The sequence below is a fragment of the Pocillopora damicornis genome, chromosome 9 (genome assembly GCF_964200805.1).
Source record: "Pocillopora damicornis chromosome 9, jaPocDami1.2, whole genome shotgun sequence".
Taxonomy (NCBI): domain Eukaryota; kingdom Metazoa; phylum Cnidaria; class Anthozoa; order Scleractinia; family Pocilloporidae; genus Pocillopora; species Pocillopora damicornis.
The window spans coordinates 8,156,495-8,177,718 of NC_142678.1; the positions used below are offsets into that span (position 1 = coordinate 8,156,495).

Sequence of the window (21,224 nt, forward strand, 5' to 3'; positions counted from 1 at the left end):
TCCAGGAATTCAGTGAAAAAAAAAGCTTCAACAAGATATTTTAGGTAACTGCCTCGTAAAACTTAATTGTGTACATTAATTTGCAGCCTAAGAAAACAGTTAAGGAATGTTTTGTTTTCACTCTAACCTATTTTAAATGACAATAACATTAGCGAAATCACACGTATTTTACCAAACAACAATCGACACCGAACATTAAAGCTTCTTCAATCAACGTCAAAGTTCACCTGTTTCTCGACTTACTTATTGTCCATATGACTTGGCTCTTCCAAAGGTCGTTAGTCACCGACTAAGAGGTTAGTTTTGTCTACTCACGTCTTTAACTCATTACCTATAATCTCGTTATGGCATATAACGAAAACTTTTCAGCTGACTGAGCAAACGCTGCAGCTTAGCATAAGCCAATTGAAAACATGTCGATCCCGACCTGTTCTCAACCCGTACTTTTCTTTCCTCACGCGCGCGTGTCCCTTTTCGGGATCAGAGAGGTTTAGGGTAGTGACTAGTACCTTTGAAGAGGAGACAGGGATATATCCTTGCCAAAGCAGAAACCATTCCGAATCAATTTTCTATACAAGTGAGGCTCTTTGAGCCATTTTGCGATTTTAAGACTGGTTCATAAATACGATGAATAGGCCCACAAACGTTGTGGCCTCCCTTGGGGGAGTTGGGAGACAAAATTTACACGGAAAAACCGAAAGGTCCAAGGTCTCTCTCGATTTTACCGATGAACCGTTAAATTTTGAAGTTGTTGGCGGCTATTTCATATTTTAATTTCTTCTACGTGTTCACGAGTGGCGGACTAAATGGTCGTGCAGTGAAAATTGCAAGATTACGCATTTATTTTAGTAACACGCGATTGTTTACCCTACATCGAATGACTGACATAAGTAACGTAACACACAGTATACACACGTTGGCCTGACATAATACCACACAATTACCAAGGCACGAGAATGAAAATCAGGACAATTGTTGGAAAGCCCAAGGGCCTACAAATATCTCAGAAACATCATGGAACCTTGCAATGACAAAATTATGAATTGATCCAAAACTCCGTTCTTGTCAGCCTTATAATTCTTAGGAAAACAACAAATGGTTTTCTAACACTCTAGTGAAACAAATCTCTCCTAACAGTTCTGGTTCATTTTGCTAGCACCACACTCTTAATAAACTTAATCAAAGTAGTTGAAAGGAGGACAAGTTCACAGCTTAATGATATTCCATTTCTATCAGCTGGTTGACACCATCAATCACAAACTGAACGAGCTGGACCTCTGAGTAGCCAAGCCTGTACTTGTTGGAGATGTCATAGATAGCACTTGTGGTGTCGGAGTGCTCTCCGTACAGACCTCTTACCTGAAGATGGTTTTCATGAGACCATTTCTTCAGGCCCTCTTCACCCATCTTCTCCACAACTTTCTGTAGTTGAATTAACACTCCGCCTCTCAGACCAGTTCCGAGATTTGTTGGGCAGCATGTGATCATGCCAAGGTGATCTGTTGTTTGAAAGCTCCTGTTGTCTAACTTCATGAGGAGATTCTCGATTGTATTTACCCCTTTGACTAGTGTTGTAAATACAGAGGACACGTCACCACCTTGCTGAATGGAAATGACACGGATATGGTCCCCCTCATTCAGCCACACAGCGAAGGTCTTCTTATGATTCAGGTAGATTCCACGTCCATGTGGCCACCATCGATGGTATCCGCTGTCAGCTTGCATCTTGTCATTGCCCTTGAATAACAAGTGCTCCCTGACAAGTTCCTGTCTCTCCTCCTCGCTAATTTTGACCAGTGAGTAATAATGCCCGGCCAAATCATCTTTCAGCTCGGCAAACACTTGCAGCATCAAAGCTTCTATTTGCAGCTTTTCCTCTTTGGAATTCTGTCCAGGAGCCAGATTGAAGCCAGAAATATTTCTTGCCACCCTGATTCTTGTGGATATGATCTTGGATGGGTCGGTGATGTTGCCTTTCAGATGAGTGTGGTCCATATCAGTCACGTGATTGTCGGAAGGCTTGAACCCGCGGTGATACTCCTCAATGAGGGGATCGAAGAACTCTCCAAATATGGTGTAAGAATCAACATCTCCGGCATGGCAACCAGTCAATGACTTCTCCTTGTTTAACACTCCGGTGTTCACAGCTCGAGCGATGGTAAAACCAGTGGAAGTCTTTTTGTCCTTCAGCTTCTCGAAAATCTCCCTCGTGAGGTATTTAGCCATCAGTGAGTGCGCTCCAGATAAATCAGGATATTCGTTTTTTTCGAGATTTGGATCAAGCTTGACATCATTTTGTTCAGCCAGGTTAATGTCGTCTCCCAGTTTCATGGTCTTATCTTGGACGATAGTTTGACTGCCATCCTGTAAAACATATTGTATCTTTTAAGAATTTTTATAATTAATTGCTAATGTAACATGCATTAAGACATTTCGCTCTGCAATTTTTAAGGAACGGATGCACCCAACGGGAAGCAGGAGATAATTTCAAAGTGATTTGATTGCATTTTTTTCTTGTTTAGGACGTTTTTAATCATACGTTGACATGGGATACATATTTAAGCCGAATGTATTCCTGGATTCCATAAAATTATGTTTATGCTTGAATTGTGGAGTAGCGTAGTTACCCATCAGGGAGATTTAAATAGCAAAATACACAAATTCCCATATTTGTGATTTTCACTACGAAAGTTGCATTCTGCAAAAATGTGGACTCTTTGCTGTTATAATTGTGGACTGTGATTTACGAAAAAAAATGGGCTGAGATATTTTCGATGAGGCATCTCCTGCTGCTCTGATTCAATGACTCCGATCGCTAAGGCAGACAGTTTTTAAACACTTAAATACGCACGATCCCCATATGTTACGGATCATTGAACCTTCAAACAGTCTGATTCTAGTGATCACAAAGATGATAAGAAATGAAACTGAGCGTCTCTGTTTACCAAAATAACTAATACATTTTGTTGTACCGATTACCACTCATGAGGACCTCAAAAGATGGGAACTAGCAAAATAAATCGCTAAAAAATTTTCTAGATTTTTCAATCTGGAGGCACCCATGCAAAATTGATCGACCACGTCAGGCCATAATCATATTTTTATTCACTGAATCGAAGAGACACCGAGGTCTATAGCGAGGCATGAAAGGCACAAGGCTATATAAATGGATTCCTTGGGCAGGAAGAGATAATTACTTGGCCATGTAAACTACCCAGCAATTCCGCATCGAACGCTTTTCATGGCATTCCCTGAATAATGTCGTGACAACGTAGATTTGCATTCAGTTCAAAACAAAACAAAACAAAACAAATTAACTCCCTCGCTATTTGTAATCAAAAGTTAGTGAGTTCTACTAAAATTTCGAATAAAATAAACGTATATTAACTTTTCAAAAACAATTGCAAAATGACCAAATATGAAACAGGTACAATCCATTGCTTTAGATTTGTGAAAAACTTCCCTATTCGACTAGATGAGGAAATTAGGACTTGAGCTGTTACTTAGGCGGCAAACCGATCCCGAAAAATCGACTTGTAGCTTTCTTTTGTGAGACAAATGTCAAAACTTAAGTTAGTGTTACTTTGCTACCTTATTTTGTGGATTTGAAGCCATTGTTGGGCAGATATTTCGCAACAGATCTCTGAATGCCTCGCGATGTCTGACTAGATGAAGGAAATTGATGCGATAGTAATTATATGGAATATATTTTAAAATCTGTCCAATCTTTAACACCAAATATGGTGGTAAGCTTATTAAATGTGCCCAGTTTTAATTAAATGTCCACCACAGAGGCACTCACAAACACCGGTGTTTTGGCCAAAATGTCTATTGATTATTCAATTGAGAAAAACATTTGTGAACAGTCAGCCACAGGAATAGTAAGAGAAAGATACACTTTTTGAGGAAAACAGACGTTGCCATAACGTGACTTGACGTCACGCACGTAACAAAAATAACATCTCTGTCAATTCAACAGGTCCTTTGACTGATGCTTGCCGAGGACTTTCGCCTAATGTGAAAGTAGACACTTGCAGAAGCTTACAAAAAAATCATCGGCAGGAATTGTGAAAGAGTTCAGGACTAATGGAGAGGAAACAGACATGAAAAGCCTTGGTGCATGTGTCCGAAAAGATAACGAGAAATCTAGTAATTACCGTAACGAAAATATTTAAATTTTATCTATAATAAATAAAACGAAACCAAAAACGATTAAATAAGGATAACGAAGTTATTATCATGTATGTTCTATTTATTGGTTTTGGCAAAAGGTTTTTTTTTTCAGTTTATTTCTCAGTTATAGTTTACTAACGATGTTTGGGTCGGTTGCTTCAGTTTTCACGGGGCCTTGTCAGTAGATTGTAACTTAGACGAACTTCGATACACATCTTAGCCAATGTCACTGCAAAACTTCAATATGTTTAACTAGCTAAATCTACTAAATTGACCCTCTTATACTAAGAAAGAACTACACCATATAGAAATCGTCAGTTGTCTCGAAATAAATATTACCATCGTAGGCATCGATCACGGACGGATCATCCTATAAATGTGTTGACATGTGAGACAAACGATCAACTTAAAGTGTGCAGTAAGAACCCGGTAATACTTATGAATGACGCACTGAATAATTCAATTTTCATGGTCTGAAAATCTCAACTACGCGAAATGGCATGTTAATTTCTCGAATTCGAAAGGTGTTGGTTTTCCGCCAATCCGGCTCGCTCAAAGCATCGTTTTCCTTACCCGCTTTCGACCTTGTTGTATGAACATTGATTAACATTTACTGTCGTACTTTGTAATAGCAAAAGCTGTCGCACTTTGTTATAGCAGACCATCGCACTTTGTACTAAAAAAAGCTGTTGCAATAGTGACAGTACTGGTGATCTCCCAAGTCTGACAATTTTATTACAAAGTGCGGCGATTATTACTGTTTCAGTATACGTAGGAGTATCTTTTTCAAGGAGGACTGGTTGCCTAAACAGTTCACGAATATTATTGGTCCCGCGGTTAAAGCGTTGAATTGCAACTGTGATCTTTGCACCATATAATGCTAAAGAAATGTCAAGGTATTTTTAAAGCTGATTTCATAGCCAATGGAGGTGGAAACGGTATCTAAACATATCACTCTCACCGATATGTCGAGTTGGTATTTTTAACGTGGAGGTTATACACAACTATACACACCATAAGAAACACTAAAACATTCCATTGGCGTAATCAACGTAATATCAATTTATTCTTGGCAAAATGACCGGAACAGGAGAATTGGACCGAAAGCAACTAAAAAAATATATGACCTGTTGATAACCTTACATGAAGAAGGAAAGGCAACATTACCGAATCATAACTGACTAAGAAATTACTCAGGAACTCAACGAAATGATTCCGCTCGCCTAGTTTCGCGGGAAAGATCAATTCCGCTGTTGACACCAATCGTAAGATAGAATCTACCACCTAAAGCACTGAGCTATTAAAAAAAATCTCCCTTTTCCTCAACAGATAAGAGATTAAGTCGCTCTGCAACCTAATCTACGGACCTCAATCTTAAGTTCATCGATCACATTTCCACACCGCTACAGTAAACAGCAAATTTATTAGCAAGAATCTTTAACAACTGGCTCGTTCTGACAAACACAACAACTGCTTAGAAAAATTTTGTAACGCGTAATGAAAACGAAGCCGCCATAGGTTCGACATCAGCAAGACACAAGTGCAGAGATAAAATCGAGGGCTTCTTCATTACTGTTTTCTCTTTGAATAATTCGTGAATATTTCTACAAATCAAGTAAACACAAACCCTGGGCAAAAGAAAATCCTCTCTTGCGTTGGATTCGAACAACCCAGCCTCGAAGAAGAACTTTTGAGTCAGTAATTAGGTTACTCTTGTATAATTGACTGAAGCAATCATCTTTTACCATTAAATCTATTCCATCGAGTGTACCGGCATAGCTGTTCTACTAATTTTATTTTTTCTGTACCTTCTTTTGAGGTCCTGGAGCCGTGTTCGCATTCTGTTCCTCTGTGTTTGGACCTGAAGCCTGTTGATCCGTAGCCATTTTTGAACGACAGGAGCCCATATGATTAGGCCTCTAGAGGAGATGAAGTGGAATCAATACTCCGAGCGCTTTCACAGCTGCGGGGGAAGAAAACTCAAAGTCTTACAATGAAAATCACCTCGTGTACGGTAAATATAACAGTAGCGCTAAATTTACAAATGGCTGCCTTGCGTTTTGTCAACGTATCCGAGGAGGCGATAAACGCTATGACAGTAAATTCAATTTCGGAGAGCACAAAAGATGCTACTGAGTTTGGCGGACCACTTTTCAATTAAAGACGTGAAGCTTCTGCTGACTAAATTATATAAAACCTGTTAAAACTGCTTGCAGTATCTTGATACGAGTAATCATCAGAATTGTAACAAAATATGCGCAATGCTTTTTACATGTACAGAATTTACATCAGAATTCGAAAGCACCTGAGCAATTATACAAAGACAATTGTTCACCCCAGGCTCTAAAATCCCGGGGGGATTATTCGTCTCGGGGATTATTCAATAATATTCACTTCGCCTTCGGTGAGTAATTGTTAGATCATGTGTACGCAAAAATTTCAGCTTTCTCATTTGATGAGAACACGGCAATTACTCACAAACAGCGCTAAAAGTTGAAATTGAGTGCAGAAACCTGAAATTAAATTGATTGACAGAAGAGTTGCGAAGGACAGGTTAGGAGAAAGTAACAACGTTTTAATAAAAAAAAAAAAACACCCAGCTAAGCACGAAGCATCAGCTAACAGTCGCGAAGTTTTTGGTTTCCAAAAACGACTATGTCGAAAGTATTAAGACGTATGAAGCGCGCTGAACAAAATCCTCTCGGCGTTTACGCAACAGTCCGTACACCTGACAGGGTCGGCCAGGGTTTTTGTGTATTTGGTATTCAGGGGCGTTTTAAATCGGGTATACGGTATATTGCAGCTTAAATATGGGTATTCAGTATATCACTTTCTTTGAATTTCAGGTATAAAGTATTCAAAGCTTCGATTATTTTTGGGTATATTTGGAGGAATTTGGGGTATTTTGGGGTATTTTGTCGATTTTTTTTCGGGTATATTGGTATTCCACTACCCCCCCTGGCCGACCCTGACCTGAAAGATGGAGATTAATTACGAGCGTGACAGTCTTCGTGAACTGGTTACTGCTATCAAACGAATTCTTACCGCGAAAGAGTGCAAACACACAATTATTCGCGACAGAAAGTTAAAAGCTCGAAGCGAATTCTTGCGGGAATTCGACTTCGATTTCGGCAACAACTCTACTCGGCAGCACCAATGAACCATAAACACGGATAAGAGGAAAACAGAGACAGATTTTTGCATGTATGTTATTTAAAAGTAATCACATCAATTTTTCTCGTGTTGTTTGGAATAAATCAGCACTACTAAATTTTTTAGAACAAAAAGTTACACTCACACAGAGGGCTTGTGCAATTTGGGTCGCTCTTAAAGAATTTAATTGTGCTGATTTTATCCCAAATTGCATTCGAAATCATCTGTTTACCTTAACAAGATAATTTGGTTTTATCAACAAAGTTGATAATGTAAATAAATTGGCAACCGTAAAGAGTTACACAGTTGACGTTTCGAGCGTTAGCCCTTAGAGTGGATCGCTCTGGCGAAGGACTAACGCTCTGAAAGCTTTGAAACTCTTTACGGTGGCAAATTCACATTCTTAACTCAGTTGACACAAACAAATCATCTTGTTATACTACACCACCGACGCTGCAGTACAATTTCTTAAGAAACTTAACCTTTGATTACCTACATCTACTGTTAAGCGCGCTAGTAAGGAAAAGGTGGCATTGAGCCGTACACAGAGTAGTATTACTTACATTCACGCAGCTTTTCCTTTGAATTTTTGACTCAACCTGGAGACGTGTTCGTCTCGATTACTCGCCATACAAATGGTATCCATGGTGTTTGATTGTTTTATAATCTCGTCCCCAGAGGTCACGCTCCGCTAATCGCTTGCCGGCGACGAGAGGGATAAAGAAAAGACCGAAATACGAGTGGTCAGCGGGGAAACAAATTTAATACGTCATATAGAGACATATCAATTATAGTTGCGGAAAACAATAGTGTTGTAAAGCCTAAATATCAACAGTATACTTCGCTAAATAAAATGTTAAGCAATTTTTTCAAAAGTGTTGATGGCAAATAATATTATATCTTTTACTACTGTAATAAACAGTAGAGGCATCGGAAAAGGCATCAGTGGCATCCGGAAAGGCACCAAGAAGAATTATATTTACGTTTTGTAACTTGCTGCGAGAAGAAAAAAGAAAACCAAAACCGTGGTCCCCAAATGAATTCTCCCACCTTGCCCCAAAAAATTTTCAAATTTTCCGCAACTTCACCTGTTCCTATTCGTAGGTCCGGCCAAGCCTTTATAGTCATTGGCTTCCGTTTAGCCACTAACTATGGCTTACAAATACATGTGTTTAGTGTTAAATTGTGAAGTCTACGACAGTTAAAAGATACTCATCGGAGAATAAAGAAATTTTACAACTATCGTCCGTAGAGTGCTGCTCACCAGTTTGGTTTTTAAAGATTTTTTTAAAAAATTTGGTGCGATAGCTGTGGTCAGTTTTTCCATGCAGGTTGTCTGGATGTACCTTTCGCAGAGACGTGGGGGGGGGGGGGGGGGGGAACAGAGACACCAACACAACATTTCACCTACCGTTCGCTTCAAAAATCAAGTTTTCATACCGAGTTCATTTGTTAAATAAAATAGGAAAAAAAACACTTCGAACGGAAAACAGAATTATTTTAACGCCTGGATCTTCTGAAAAAAGGTCTCCTGAACGAGTGGCCCTGATTATAAATATTAAGCATGGTAAACACTGATCAGCCTTAACTTGGCTGTTTCTCGAAGGTCAGTGTTTTCCTACATGCCTTTTTTCACGTGAAATGAGGCGATTGAATATTTATAATAAAAACTAAAAGAACTACAGCTGATGGAAATTTAAAATTTCTTACCTAAAGGCTGTGGAAACAAACTTATTAATGACTCTAAAAATATAAAAACCTACAACGAAATTTTTTTAGAGTTGCTTAGCTTTTCATTTTTCCGGAATCGGAAGTCGAGATTGCAAAATTCAAGTGAAAAGCAAACCGACTGTGATTAACCTGGTAACATTTTGGCTTTTTTACAATACGATTGTTTTTTGCAAGTTACAAAACGTAAATATAATTCTTCTTGATGCCTTTCCGGATGCCACCGATGCCTTTTCTGATGCCTCTATTGTTTATTACAGCAGTGAAAGATATATGTGCCATCAACACTTTTGAAAAATTGCTTCACATCTTATTTAGCGAAGTATACTGTTAACATTTCGGCTTTACAACACTATCGTTTTCTGCAACTACAACTGATATATCTCTATAGGAAGTATTAAGTTGGTTTCCCCGCTGACCACTCGTATTTCGGTCATTTCTTCATCCCCTGCTCGTCGCCCGTGATGTAGTAACTCCTCAATGATATTACCGCGTGACAGGATTCTTGTCACGCAGGCGCTGGTTAGCTGGATTATTATATAATTAACTCATTATCTCTTTTCTGATTGGCCGAAAGCCAAGAGGAAATTTTCTAAATTAGAGCCTGGGACGTCATCTAGCTGCAGATAAGATAATCATCATATCAAGGTCACTCAAGGCCACGGCTAATCGTGTCACGTAGGACTGCGGTGCATGATTTCTAAGGGTGATGCTTGCCGTCAGTGAGGAAGCAAATACATGACCATTTGCTTCTTTGAACGAGCAAGACATTGAAAAATTATTTGAATTTCGCTCTCTACAATTGTAATGTTTTCTTCAGTTAAACTTATTTATTGCTATTTACCTCCTCAACCAGCTTTTATTCAATTTTTCTCACGCTTAGACTTTTTTGTAAATCGGATTATGTGCTGCTGACTAGTATAATTTTACAAGTTTAGAAATAAATTATCAGTTCTACTTACGGTCGTAACCATTTTTTCCTTTAATGTATGATAAAACAATTTTTAGATTTAGTTTCTGTAATATCCAGAATAATTAAGGTCTCGGTAAGGGTTACCTCTACCTCGACCTCATCAATAATGTAATGTAAAATTTTGGAGGAAACGCCGACAGCAAACGACGGCCCCGTTACCGTTGTCATATGGTAAGGTCTCTGTTCCCAATCTCCAACAACAGCACATAACTCTCCTACACCACGAAACTTTTTGTGTGGGCTTCTTCGATCTGTAAGTAGTTAGTTAGACGCATTACTTAATGGAAGGAAAATTTAATTGATGGCATGGATTTGCCAATGAAATTAAATTTACACTTCTTTTCACGAGGAGCCAAGAACGCACATAGGCCAACGACACCTGAGCCTTTTTTTTTTTTTTTCTATTTCTGTTAAACAACCACAGTAAGTAGTAAACAAAAGGATGACGAAGATGGGAACTTCTGACTGCTTAATTTTCTTAGCCTCGCCATTAAAGAAAGAAGCTAGTTTCGATCATCAAATGGTGCAACAGATTCTCAGTAAAGTTATTTCCTTCATCGGGATGTGCCTTTACTATTTCACGAAACGACTCTTGCAGCCGAGAAACGATATCCAGGTCTGTGGTCAAGTTCTTGCCACTTGCTTCCAACATTAACTTCTTGATTCGTTCCAAAGCTCTTCCCAAAACAATTTCATGTGGCTTTTTTTTTTTTTTTTTCATGTGGCTTCTACTTCTGTTATCAAGATAACATTGACTAAAGTTTGTTTTACTTTATTTCCAGTGCACGGGAGAAGTGTTTGCTCGCGGCCAAAAGTAAAGTCAGCTTCAGTCGCAACACTTGAGTGAATAATTTGCTATTTTTGGTGACCTGGTACGTGAGCTGATAACCGCAGCGTAGGGAAGCAATCCGATTAATAAAAATGCAATTTCCGCTAAGTTGAAAATTCAATAATATGAATTAGTTATGTTTCTGCTGTTTTTTTTCGGTGTTTACTGAGCTATTCATTGTGTCCGTAAAATAGATGCGGAATAAATGAACAGTGTAGAGTCGACAAGGGTCATCGTAAAAGGTGAATCAAGCAAGTGCTTTATTGTAAAGTATTGGTAATATTTCATTTTTAGCATCTTTATCGCTTTCGAAGACTCAGTTTTACAGGTATTTTGAAATGCTGTCTGCAAATTTTTTCATTTTGTTTCAAAGCCGTGTTCATACACTTAACTCTAAGCAACGGTATGACATCGCTCAAACACTGAAATGCTATAATGGAAAGTGGAAACTCAGATAGCTTCAAACAAGCAACATCAAATTGCCTAATCATACATCTTATATTGATAGGGAAGTTATCCTCATAAAAAATCACGGCAATATAACTGAACTACTCTAAACTTGATGTAATGTTTTCAATTTTGAGGCTGCAGTTGCTATAAGTCCCTTTGTAAAGAAATGCGTGGACTTGGACGTGACAAATATCCAGAACTTGGTTCCTGCAAGCAATAGGAAAATCAAGGATTAAAAGCTGAGCGCTATGACCTAAGACAATATTTTTATTTTCTCTGCTCCTCTAAAATTCCCTTCAACATTAAGGGAGCATTCATTTATGTTACTTGGGTAAATTATTTTTCATAAGTTTGATTTGGATGTTAATCTTTAAACTTACTAAGATATAGACCTCAAAGCAGAAAACTTACTAGAATATTCACATCAAAACATCGCTGAAAAGCAAATAACCAAAGAGTTGTAATCGTGACATGTGTCCCTATTTGCGATAAAAAGAAGCGTTGATTTATTTATGATTTAGGTTTAGAATTAGAGGGTGGCTCTGAATTAAAATGCCTTTTTCCACGTGTACTCGATAGTTTTGTTGGCTTTCATTTCCGTGTCATCAACATCAATGGAGTGGTTCGCAATCTATACTGCGATCATTTATGGCAAGAATCCTTAAAACGCTCGAGGCACTGTTCCACTACCAGGAATGATAACAAAAAACGACACTGTTTTATCAGAGTGGAGATCCACTGTCAAGCTAAAGAATTAGCCAGACCGAATTGACCAACGGTTTGTTTCTGTTCACGTTGTTCATTATTCACGTTGTTAATCTAACTTAAAAATTTCAGCATCTCCTCTGCATTAACTTATTTTACCGGGAAATAACGTTTAGTTGAAACGTCTAAGCGACCGCATTATTGCATTTCTATCACAATGCCATAAAGTGATTCAGTGTAGGGAAGAATGATTCCGTTTAAAAACATTCTCACCTGTTGCCAATCAAGCAGATACTTTGAGGTCAATGAAAGCTTTCTTCGTGTCTTCATACTCGCACATCCAGTGGCAACTGTACCTTCCTTCATCATCATTCTTGGTTGCGTTAAAAATTGTCAGAATGAATTCCTGTTGGCATTTGGTGTGAGTGTTTTTCAATGCTATGTTGTACTTTCCGCCGCTCGCCAAGGATGTTTGGTTGTTGTTTTTAAACCAGTAAAGCTCCTCTGGGCAGCCACTCTCATCGGTATCAACTAAACATGTTAGGCTGATATTCGAGAATTTGCTTGCCGAGATTTGTGAGGAAGAAACAGTTGGGGATTGTGGCAATGGACCTAAATAAAAATAAATACTTCTTGGTTAGTCATATACGAAAATAATTTTGGCTGGGTTTCAGGGAAAATTTTAAAGGGAACTTTCAGTGTCTATTGAGCAGCTTTAAAAGAAGAGAGGCTATTCTTATCGCAGTCGGAAAATTACTTACATTCGTAGATCATCTGTATGGTATATGATGCACTACTAGACCAGCCTGCAATATTACTCTTTGCCTTACAGGTGTAGAATCCTTCTTGGTCTTCGGTTCCTGATGGTAGATGGAGAATGCTACGAAGCGTTTCTATACCATTCCACCGCGTTTGTTTTTGCTCCTGGTACATTCCTTTGGTTCCATTTGTGATCAGTTTATAAGTCACGTTACTGACCAGCCATTGCTCTTTGTACCATTCTACGGTGGAAGGAAGGGGCCATCCAGAGAAGTAGCATTTCAAGTCAATCGTTTTGTGTTTTTTAATGATATTCGGAGTACTACTACCCATAATGACTTGAAGATCGCCTGGATAAAATAAGATGTATAAAGTTATTGAGTAGTTATCTCTTGATGAAAGTTAAGTTAGGAAAAGCCTGTACACGAGGCAAGTGACCCATCCAGCCGGATCTTATTCATTTCTTTAAGCGACTAGGAGTATTACTACTCCTCCTGAATGACAGTTCACTAATACTCATTTAAACACCTGTTACAAGGGAGGCACTGTAATATTCCAGTTTTTTGCCCAAGAACTCAGCACAATGACTTGGCCTGGACTCGTTTGTTTAAAGGTCGGATAACACTATCCACTAAATGAATCTCTCTCCGGTGGATAACGCTGTACGTTTGCTATCACTTATCCGCTGGATAACGAATTATCCGTTGGATAGCGTTATCTTCCCTTTTATACAACTGGGCCCAAGTCTCCAATCCAGACTTTCGATCCAACGTCAAGCACAAAAATCCTTAAGCCACCTCGACTCCTATGCCGAATATTAAAGTAACAAGGAAATTCATTTGACGCAATGTGTCAGTGTTTCTTTAAAGGTTGAAAAACAGACGTTAATAGAGAGGTGTACTTACGTGTAAAATTGACAGAGGTGCATTCACATGAATAACTTCCACTCGCCGACGAACTCACTTTTTTCAAAACCAGATCTGATACGCCGCCATTACTTGTACCAACTCGCTGTTTTGCTTGGTTCCAGGTCACGACTTTGGCCTTTCCTCCTGCGAAGATGGAGCAGTTGGTTGGAATAGTGGAGCCTGGGTCTACTATCATCTGATTGGTGAATTGGCAGCCCGCTGACAGGGGGCAGGAAGACTTTATTTCGCACTTTGTGCTTGGTGCGGATGACGCATCTGTATTTTCGGAAACAAGAATTTGGAAGAGAAAATAATGGCGTTAGGCAAAGATAAACTGCCAAGTCTTAATGCCTAGACCTTCGTAATCCGCGCTCCGATGCACGATTTACCCGATGCGCTTCCACTGAGCCACAAAAACTCTTTGGCAACTATTTATCATGCATCCTGAATATTCATACGATCAGCAATGTCGCAATTCTCGTGTTAGTAAGTAGAACATGAGAAAGATGGTATATTTTTAAACGCAGTAATGAAATGAATAGAGGGGCACAGTACAATTCCGACTTTTTTTTCTTTCCCGGCTGAGGATGAATATCACCACTACACACAAAATTGACTTCCACTAGGTTAAGGGAGGCTGTGTGAATCGTAGAGTAGGTAAGTCAGGTAAGGGAACAAAATGGCGGCTGGATCACGCCGATGTAGATGGAAAATCAAGGTGGAATTTGTTCAAATTTAACTCGAATTCATGAAGAAATGTTCTAACTATCTGGGAATAACTTTCTTCCTTGCACTATTCGGTGCGCTCAACAGAGAAAAACGAAGGGAGCGAAAAACGTTATGGAAATGGAGAAGGCATAAAGACACGTCCCGACTGCCATGATGGTACGTGTTCTATTATGTATTGTATTAGTTAGAAGTCAGTGTTCTGCGAACGTCTTTACGCATTAAGCCAAAGCCTGAGAACACCATCGAATTCTGTCGGTTGCCAGACGGTCAAGCTATCCCCATGTCCTGCCTCTGTCGCTCATTTCCCTTTCTACGGCTCTCTCCATGTTTCCTTGGGACTGCCTTTCGTTCGTCGGTCGTCGGAGGGCGACTCTGAGCAGAACTGATGGTAGCATTCGGATCACGGTGCCGATCGAACTCTATCTTCTTCTCTGAACTTGCTGGGTGATTGGATTTGTACCCGTTCTTCTGCGCAACTCATCTTCGGAGATTCTTCTGCTCAGGCATCTGATCTAGGAGACTTCTTGCTCAGCAAGAAGTCGCTTGATATTTAGAAGTAAAATTCGGTCTCCTTAAAGCGAAGACATTGTTCACTGAAGGGAGGGGTTTCTTCGCTTTCTTTTCCGATCAGGCAATGTTCGATCCCTGATCTCTCGTGGATCACAAACGCGGCGATTCCACTCATTCCAGCCGTCAAAGGAAACGATCACGTAATCATCGTCTACTTCTTCAACAGTGCACGTACACCAAACTCCTTCTTCATCGACTGCTTCAGCTTTGAAGCCCACAGTTTGTGGAAGTGCCATCACGTTTTTAGTCAACCTTACGTTTAGCTCATGCGATCAAAACAGGTTTGCGATCGATTAAGCCAGTCAATTTGTTTTGATGAATCTGCAATCGGTCGCTAGGATACTTAGTGGTGTCCAGTGTCCCTGGGTAATTCTAGCGCCTCATTGCGCATGTGTTAATTAAAACCGGAATTCTTAATGAATTACACACTTTGTCCGTGTTGAAGTCGTAATATGTGGCTGATATGGTCTTCGTCATATTCCAGGATTCTGCGCCATACAAGAAAATGTTTAGTTATTGCCGGTTCTTGAAGAGAAGCAACTTTGTTCTCTGGCTAATGCTTTTGGACCTCCAGTACATCCAACGCTTATGTTAGTCTTTAATGGATGATCTTTCTGAAAACCTTGCTTGCAGGTTCGCTTTAAGTTCTGTCTTCCTTGCACCTGGAATCTGCCCGCTTTCACATGTCTCTAAATATGTCTGTTATTATACACGGTATTTCTGTTTCATCTGCTTTAAGCAGTGTGTTAGCAAAACGAAAAAATGTTCACATTCATTCATACACATAGTATTGTGTTTAATTTTTATGTAATTCGTGGCTGAATTAAAGTGGCGTTGTTATATATGGTATTGCCATACATGTGGAACACAGAAAATAGAGACAAATTCCTCGGAGCAATTCTTTGTTAGTCTTAAAGAGAGCAGGCAGGCGTTTAAGGATACCCGCCATGCTTTTCCCGTTATCATCGTAAAACAATGGCGATTTCTTGTAAAGCTTGCTGGAACTGGAAAAGAGGATTCATCATACCCGTAGTTCAAGTTGTATTTTTCAGTTAATTGAAAGATATCTCTGAGTATAATTGCCTCAGACTTAAAGGCGACAACAAATTAAAGAGAGAGGTATTAATTTTTCCTTCCACCGACGTTGGATGACGAAGGACAGCCCTGGAGAGCAAGTCACGTACTTCTTGTCAAACAATTTTTTACCCCACGTTTCTTTGTTCCTCAGCATTGCTACAACTCAGTCATGATATACTCTTTTTTACTATCTTATCCTTTTTTCTAACATGGTGAGAGAACTTTTGTTACCTGTTTCATAAAAGAAAACGTTTTATCGTTGCTATTCCTAAACGAAGGCAGGATGCATGTGAAACCGATCCTGCATGGGATGTCATTAAGTATCTTGGTAGCATGTAGAGGTATCGGAACACCACCAGTTTATTCCATTCTCTTTAAAGATACTCAAAGACCAAAAACGTTTGGCTTAAGTGGGTTCATTCATGGCAAGTCTGGTTATTTTCGCTGGTAATCAAAAATGCTTTTGTGACCTTCCTTTCAATGAGGTATGTCAGCGGTTGATATCTTGGTCCTATGCATTGCATCTTACAGATGGCTTAGAAGCTGAGCCGTAATACGACGAGCGTGAACATTTCTAGGGTAGTTTATATAACGGGAATGTTTATCATACCGATTTTAACTAAATGTATCGCAATTTCTGCTCTGTACAATCTCTTAACAGTCTGTCCGAAAAAATTGTTCGTTCTTTTATTTCTGAAGAACGTTGTTGCATCTAAAAAACTGCAGACGAGACAAAATTAACATGTGGTTCATTTTCAAAAGCTGAAAGGCCCGAATAGTAGCAGAGATGTAACGAATTTAAGAAAACGAAAGACACTTTTTAAAAACATGTTTCGACAGTTCTTCTGTAATCTTCAGTTCTGAATAATACAAAGTACAAAGTTTCTCATGTTCAATTTCTTGTTACAAGGACCTCTGTAGCTTCAACTTATTTACTTAAAGTCAGACATTGTATCTTTCTAAAATCAAATTAAATCTTTAAACAAATTGGATGAAGCGAAGGCACGTCTGTGCATTAATGATGCTGGGTGACTCAGTCATGGCTTTGCCCGGTACATGAATTTAAAAAAATGTTCTTTTCCGAATGAAGCTTAGGTAAGCTGTATAACCGGGAGAAAAAATTAACTAACAGTCATGAAATATAGTAAGGAAAGAAGCCCCATTTTTATGACACTATTTTTGTATTTGAAATATTAAAATTTATTTTTGAGATATCATGATCTCATCGAAGGCTTTCATCACGTGTCTGGATTACAAGTTCTTATTAAGTGATGTAAGGTGAGGGAACCTTTTTTTATATTTTATCTGGGAACAGATAAAAAATTATGCCTGCGTTCATTATTTTAATGTCTTAACGATGTGCAACGGTCAAGCAAAGAAACAAATAAACAAAAAACGAAACAAAACAAAAAGACGTTTACAAGAGGAATCAGGAATCCGGAATCCGGAATCTAAATGTTAGCTGTCGTGACCATTAAACATACCTTGAATCATCAAAGATGACAGAAAACTCAGCAAAAGAACATCAATCAGGCAGAGACCGGAGCTTTTCGCTAGATTTGTCATCCTTCCTTCACCACGTTGACAACTCACTGCTGCACCGATTCGATGGTTTTGATTTTATACCTTTCGGCCCAGAATTTGTGCATGCTTGCTGACCGCCCACGCTTATTTATTTGTGGGAAAAAGAGATATTTGTTCAATCTCTCTTGGTACCTCAAGAATTTCGCCGACGTATTGGAAGGTCTAAAGCAATTACTTGTTAACACTTCAGCCCTGTTAAAAGTTCCGCCCGGAAACAGTCATTTAATCTGCTTGATCTAATTAAACAGAAGAAAAAAAATTACAAGGACAAATCTTGATCCTCTTTAGATGACTAAGACGATGAATGACATCTCAGCCGTGATGTCACTAAACCCCATAAAATACATAGGAGTTAACCTTAACCGTTTTACTGTTCTTCCAACGTTCGCGTTAGAGATCTTTCGACAGAAAAAGATAATCAATGTCTTCAAAATCTCCATGAGCTTTTCTAGAAACTAAAATAACTCAATGTTCTCGAAACGGATCTTCCGATAAATCTCATAAAAAAGAACAAGATTTCATAACCTTTTTTGACTTCACAATTGTGGGCGTATTTTTGTAAATTGTCTGAAACACTTGGAACGAGTGCTGCAAAGGAAGTGTAATTGGGGGACTGGACATTTCCTCTCATTATATCTAGTTTTTATAGGTGTATTTCAAAGTGGTTTTTCCCACGCCATTGTTCGTCAATCGAGGTTAATTACTTGAAATAAAATCTAAAGGCGGAAAAAAACATTCTAAAGGGCGGTTTTGTTAGACTTTAGCGATCATGTTAGGTGTTAAATTGCGTTCCTTAATTTTCCGTGAGCAAAATTTCAATTTTTGAATTTTATCGTTTTTTGTGAATTATAATCAAACAAACCAAAGCAAATATACAGTTTGGATTTCAAAACGTACCTGTAGATATATTTAAACCCTGAAACAATATTTTTTAAAGGAAAGAAACACTCAATAATATATAAGCCGAAGGAAATGAAGACAGACTGCACATTTAGCACTCCCGCACAGCCCCCTCCCCACCCCCGCGTTACAGTGTGTCTTGGAAACTATTGCGCGCGCAGCTTAAACTCGTTTCGTCAGAATATTCAATCTCGTGCCAAATAATGATCAGGATTGCGGTTAACGAACTTATTATGATAATTAATAGAATGTTGGATTATTCTGTTTGAACTTCTATCTTCTTATCCGGGATTAAAAATCGACCACGAGAGGTTTGCTTCTGCCAATTAACTACGCAAATGATCTTTGGTAGGCACGTAGCTTGATGAACTATAAACCCCCCCCCCCCTCCCTCGCTACCTCAAAGGCGCTTATGATAAAAATGAATCAATTCTTGATCACCCATGACACGTCAGACGTTCTGCCAAGAGTTAGCTTCCAAAAGCGGCGGTCAGATTAACTAACTATTATTGGATCTGCAAAATAATAAATACGTATTCTAAATGGACAAACACGTCCTAAAAGAAAATCAAAACTAACAACCTCGGAATTTATTTTTGTAAAGTTAAGTCTTTGTGGCTCAGTGGCAGTGCGTCGGAGCGCGAAGGTCGGAAGTTCGATTCCTCATAGGAACGCATACATTTTCCTTGTCCTCACGCTTTCGTGACAAGACAAAAAATATCTTTCTTTAATTTCTTTGTTCTAAAATCGTCTTCATAAATAGTGTGGATTAACTTTGGGTTCTCGCCAAGAAAACTGATTCCTGTCATGTAAAATGTGACCTGAGCTAACAGAAAGTTTTCATCAAGCATATATATAGGCTCAGAAGATATCCCAAGAATGCCAAACCTGCGGTTGGTGGGATCGCTCTGGGTGGTGATTTACTAGAGTGGAGGACGACTAAGAAAGCGTGATTGCTACATTCTCTGCCAAAGAGAACACATGTTATGCTTTTCACATTTCATATAGATTAATAGATGTTGTCGAGTTTCGTTCTCGTCGTGGGATGATGTTGCTTCTGAGGTCAAGTAAAGGAAGTAGAGTACTTCACAGATGTGATTAGGGGGAACAATTCGATGCTTACAAGTGATGTTCATACTTGATATTCCTACTTATCAATATACAGAGTGCGTCGTGGTATCCGCCGTTAGCTTAAGATGGTCATGTTCCTGTTAAATTGATTCCAAATTATATTTACGAAAATCGTATAACTTTATCAATTATTATCAACGATCAATAAACCCAAAAGTGTCCGATGTAAAGGAAAATTCTTTATATATATATATAGGTGTGACATCTTTGGAGAGACTGCAAAGAACCCCGCAATCAAAGCACGTACTTTTGCTACCCACAACTATTTCCATCATCTCAGTAGGAAAAAAAAAATTATCCCAAGGGGATATAATGAACCTTTATTGCGTGGGTAGCTATCTCCTCGTCCAGTCCTGCTTTTTGAACTACAGGCTATGAATAATGTCATCTCTTGCCGTGAATATTGAGACATGAGACATTAATCCAGCCCCAGACGTAATTTCCCATGTACTCTTTTCGATTATGCAAGTCTAGTCGTCAATCTTATCATAACAAGCGGGATTTTCCTTTACGTTCAGTAAACCTTGAAGTCGTGTTTACAGCAATCTGGTTTAATTCAATTTTCCCGAAATACTAAAATCAGCTGCATAGAAAAATGGTAAGAAAGTAGGTGTTTGGAAGTTCAATTTTCGCTGTTTTTTTTCGAGGTCTTGCTATATTAACCTCTCTTTCGTCTCCTGCAAGACCCACCACTTTCCATTCTTCTTCTCCTATGTTTCAAGTGGATTTTAATCGGGCTGAAATTTGCGATTTTCTTGGTTTTTTTTCAAGTGGTACCACGTGAGCAAGGAAGGAAAGGTAGGATTTTTAACTTAGTGACCTAGGAGTACAGCGGAATTACAGTGGCGTTCATTAAAAACGGTCTTAAATACGTCCGCTCTTCATCGCCCCCTGCTAGAACTCAGTCGGGTCAGATAAATTATTCCGGGATAATTTCGGGCATAAAGCCATGGTCAGAATAGTGAGCATAATGCTCGCATAATGACTAAACTTTTTCAAATTCCCTTGATGTTACAGTTCAATAGGGGATAAATTCTGTCGCCTGAGTACTGTCAACAGTGAGCCTGCTATTCCTGTGTGCACTTTAGGAATGTCATCCACTAAAATGTTGAGTTCTGAACTTCGATAAGCCTTTTATTCGTAACAAGTTTTGCCTATTGAAAATTACATTGAGCACATACAAAAGTTTTTTTAGCGTAATTTTCAGGGGTGACGCTCAAGAGTACAATGTTCAAATGTTTTGGCATAAATTTATCTGACCCTAGAACTCGGACCGCCAAACTTTTAATTAAATTTCCGTCGAGTTGAAGGTAATAAACAATTTTCGTTCTAATTTTGTTTGATTTCCTTTTCGCGTGACCCTATCCCTGCAGTTTATCCTTTGGTGGATTGAAGAAAAAACTGTAAAGTTTACATAGGCAAAATTTACATGCTGCACATTCTACATTTTGTCCTAATACTTAGTAGATTTTCACTTATTACAGCGCTATTGACTTACTGAGTGAAAAATTGATTAGACATCATTCACATTTAGATTTATTGACGACTGAATTAG

The 21,224-nt window shown here is 38.8% G+C and overlaps 2 protein-coding genes and 1 long non-coding RNA gene across 5 annotated transcripts; 1 reads left to right on the forward strand and 2 right to left on the reverse strand.

The window, feature by feature from the left end:
* Positions 1-821: 821 nt before the first annotated feature.
* On the reverse strand, positions 822-7,963 carry LOC113669607 (arginine kinase). Of its 3 annotated transcripts, none has more exons than XM_027185675.2 (3): positions 7,890-7,963; positions 5,982-6,136; positions 822-2,364 (listed from the first exon to the last, which is right to left on the reverse strand). In XM_027185675.2, exons 2-3 carry the CDS (start codon positions 6,078-6,080, stop codon positions 1,213-1,215), a joined length of 1,251 nt encoding a protein of 416 aa, XP_027041476.1. In that variant the 5' UTR covers positions 6,081-6,136; positions 7,890-7,963; the 3' UTR covers positions 822-1,212. The 3 variants fall into 3 exon arrangements, with proteins under 3 accessions (XP_027041476.1, XP_089038864.1, XP_027041478.1); XM_089182738.1 differs by lacking the exon at positions 7,890-7,963 and adding an exon at positions 6,178-6,502 and having other exon boundaries at positions 5,982-6,092; XM_027185677.2 differs by lacking the exons at positions 5,982-6,136; positions 7,890-7,963 and adding an exon at positions 3,592-3,727.
* Positions 5,993-8,201, forward strand: LOC149039939 (uncharacterized). The gene is made up of 2 exons (XR_016179834.1): positions 5,993-6,187; positions 8,005-8,201. It is a non-coding gene; the product is annotated as an uncharacterized LOC149039939 (long non-coding RNA).
* Positions 8,202-11,094: 2,893 nt separating this feature from the next.
* Positions 11,095-17,773, reverse strand: LOC113669609 (uncharacterized). The gene is made up of 5 exons (XM_027185679.2): positions 17,539-17,773; positions 13,676-13,954; positions 12,773-13,120; positions 12,285-12,623; positions 11,095-11,513 (listed from the first exon to the last, which is right to left on the reverse strand). Exons 1-4 carry the CDS (start codon positions 17,618-17,620, stop codon positions 12,295-12,297), a joined length of 1,038 nt encoding a protein of 345 aa, XP_027041480.2. The 5' UTR covers positions 17,621-17,773; the 3' UTR covers positions 11,095-11,513; positions 12,285-12,294.
* Positions 17,774-21,224: the final 3,451 nt, after the last annotated feature.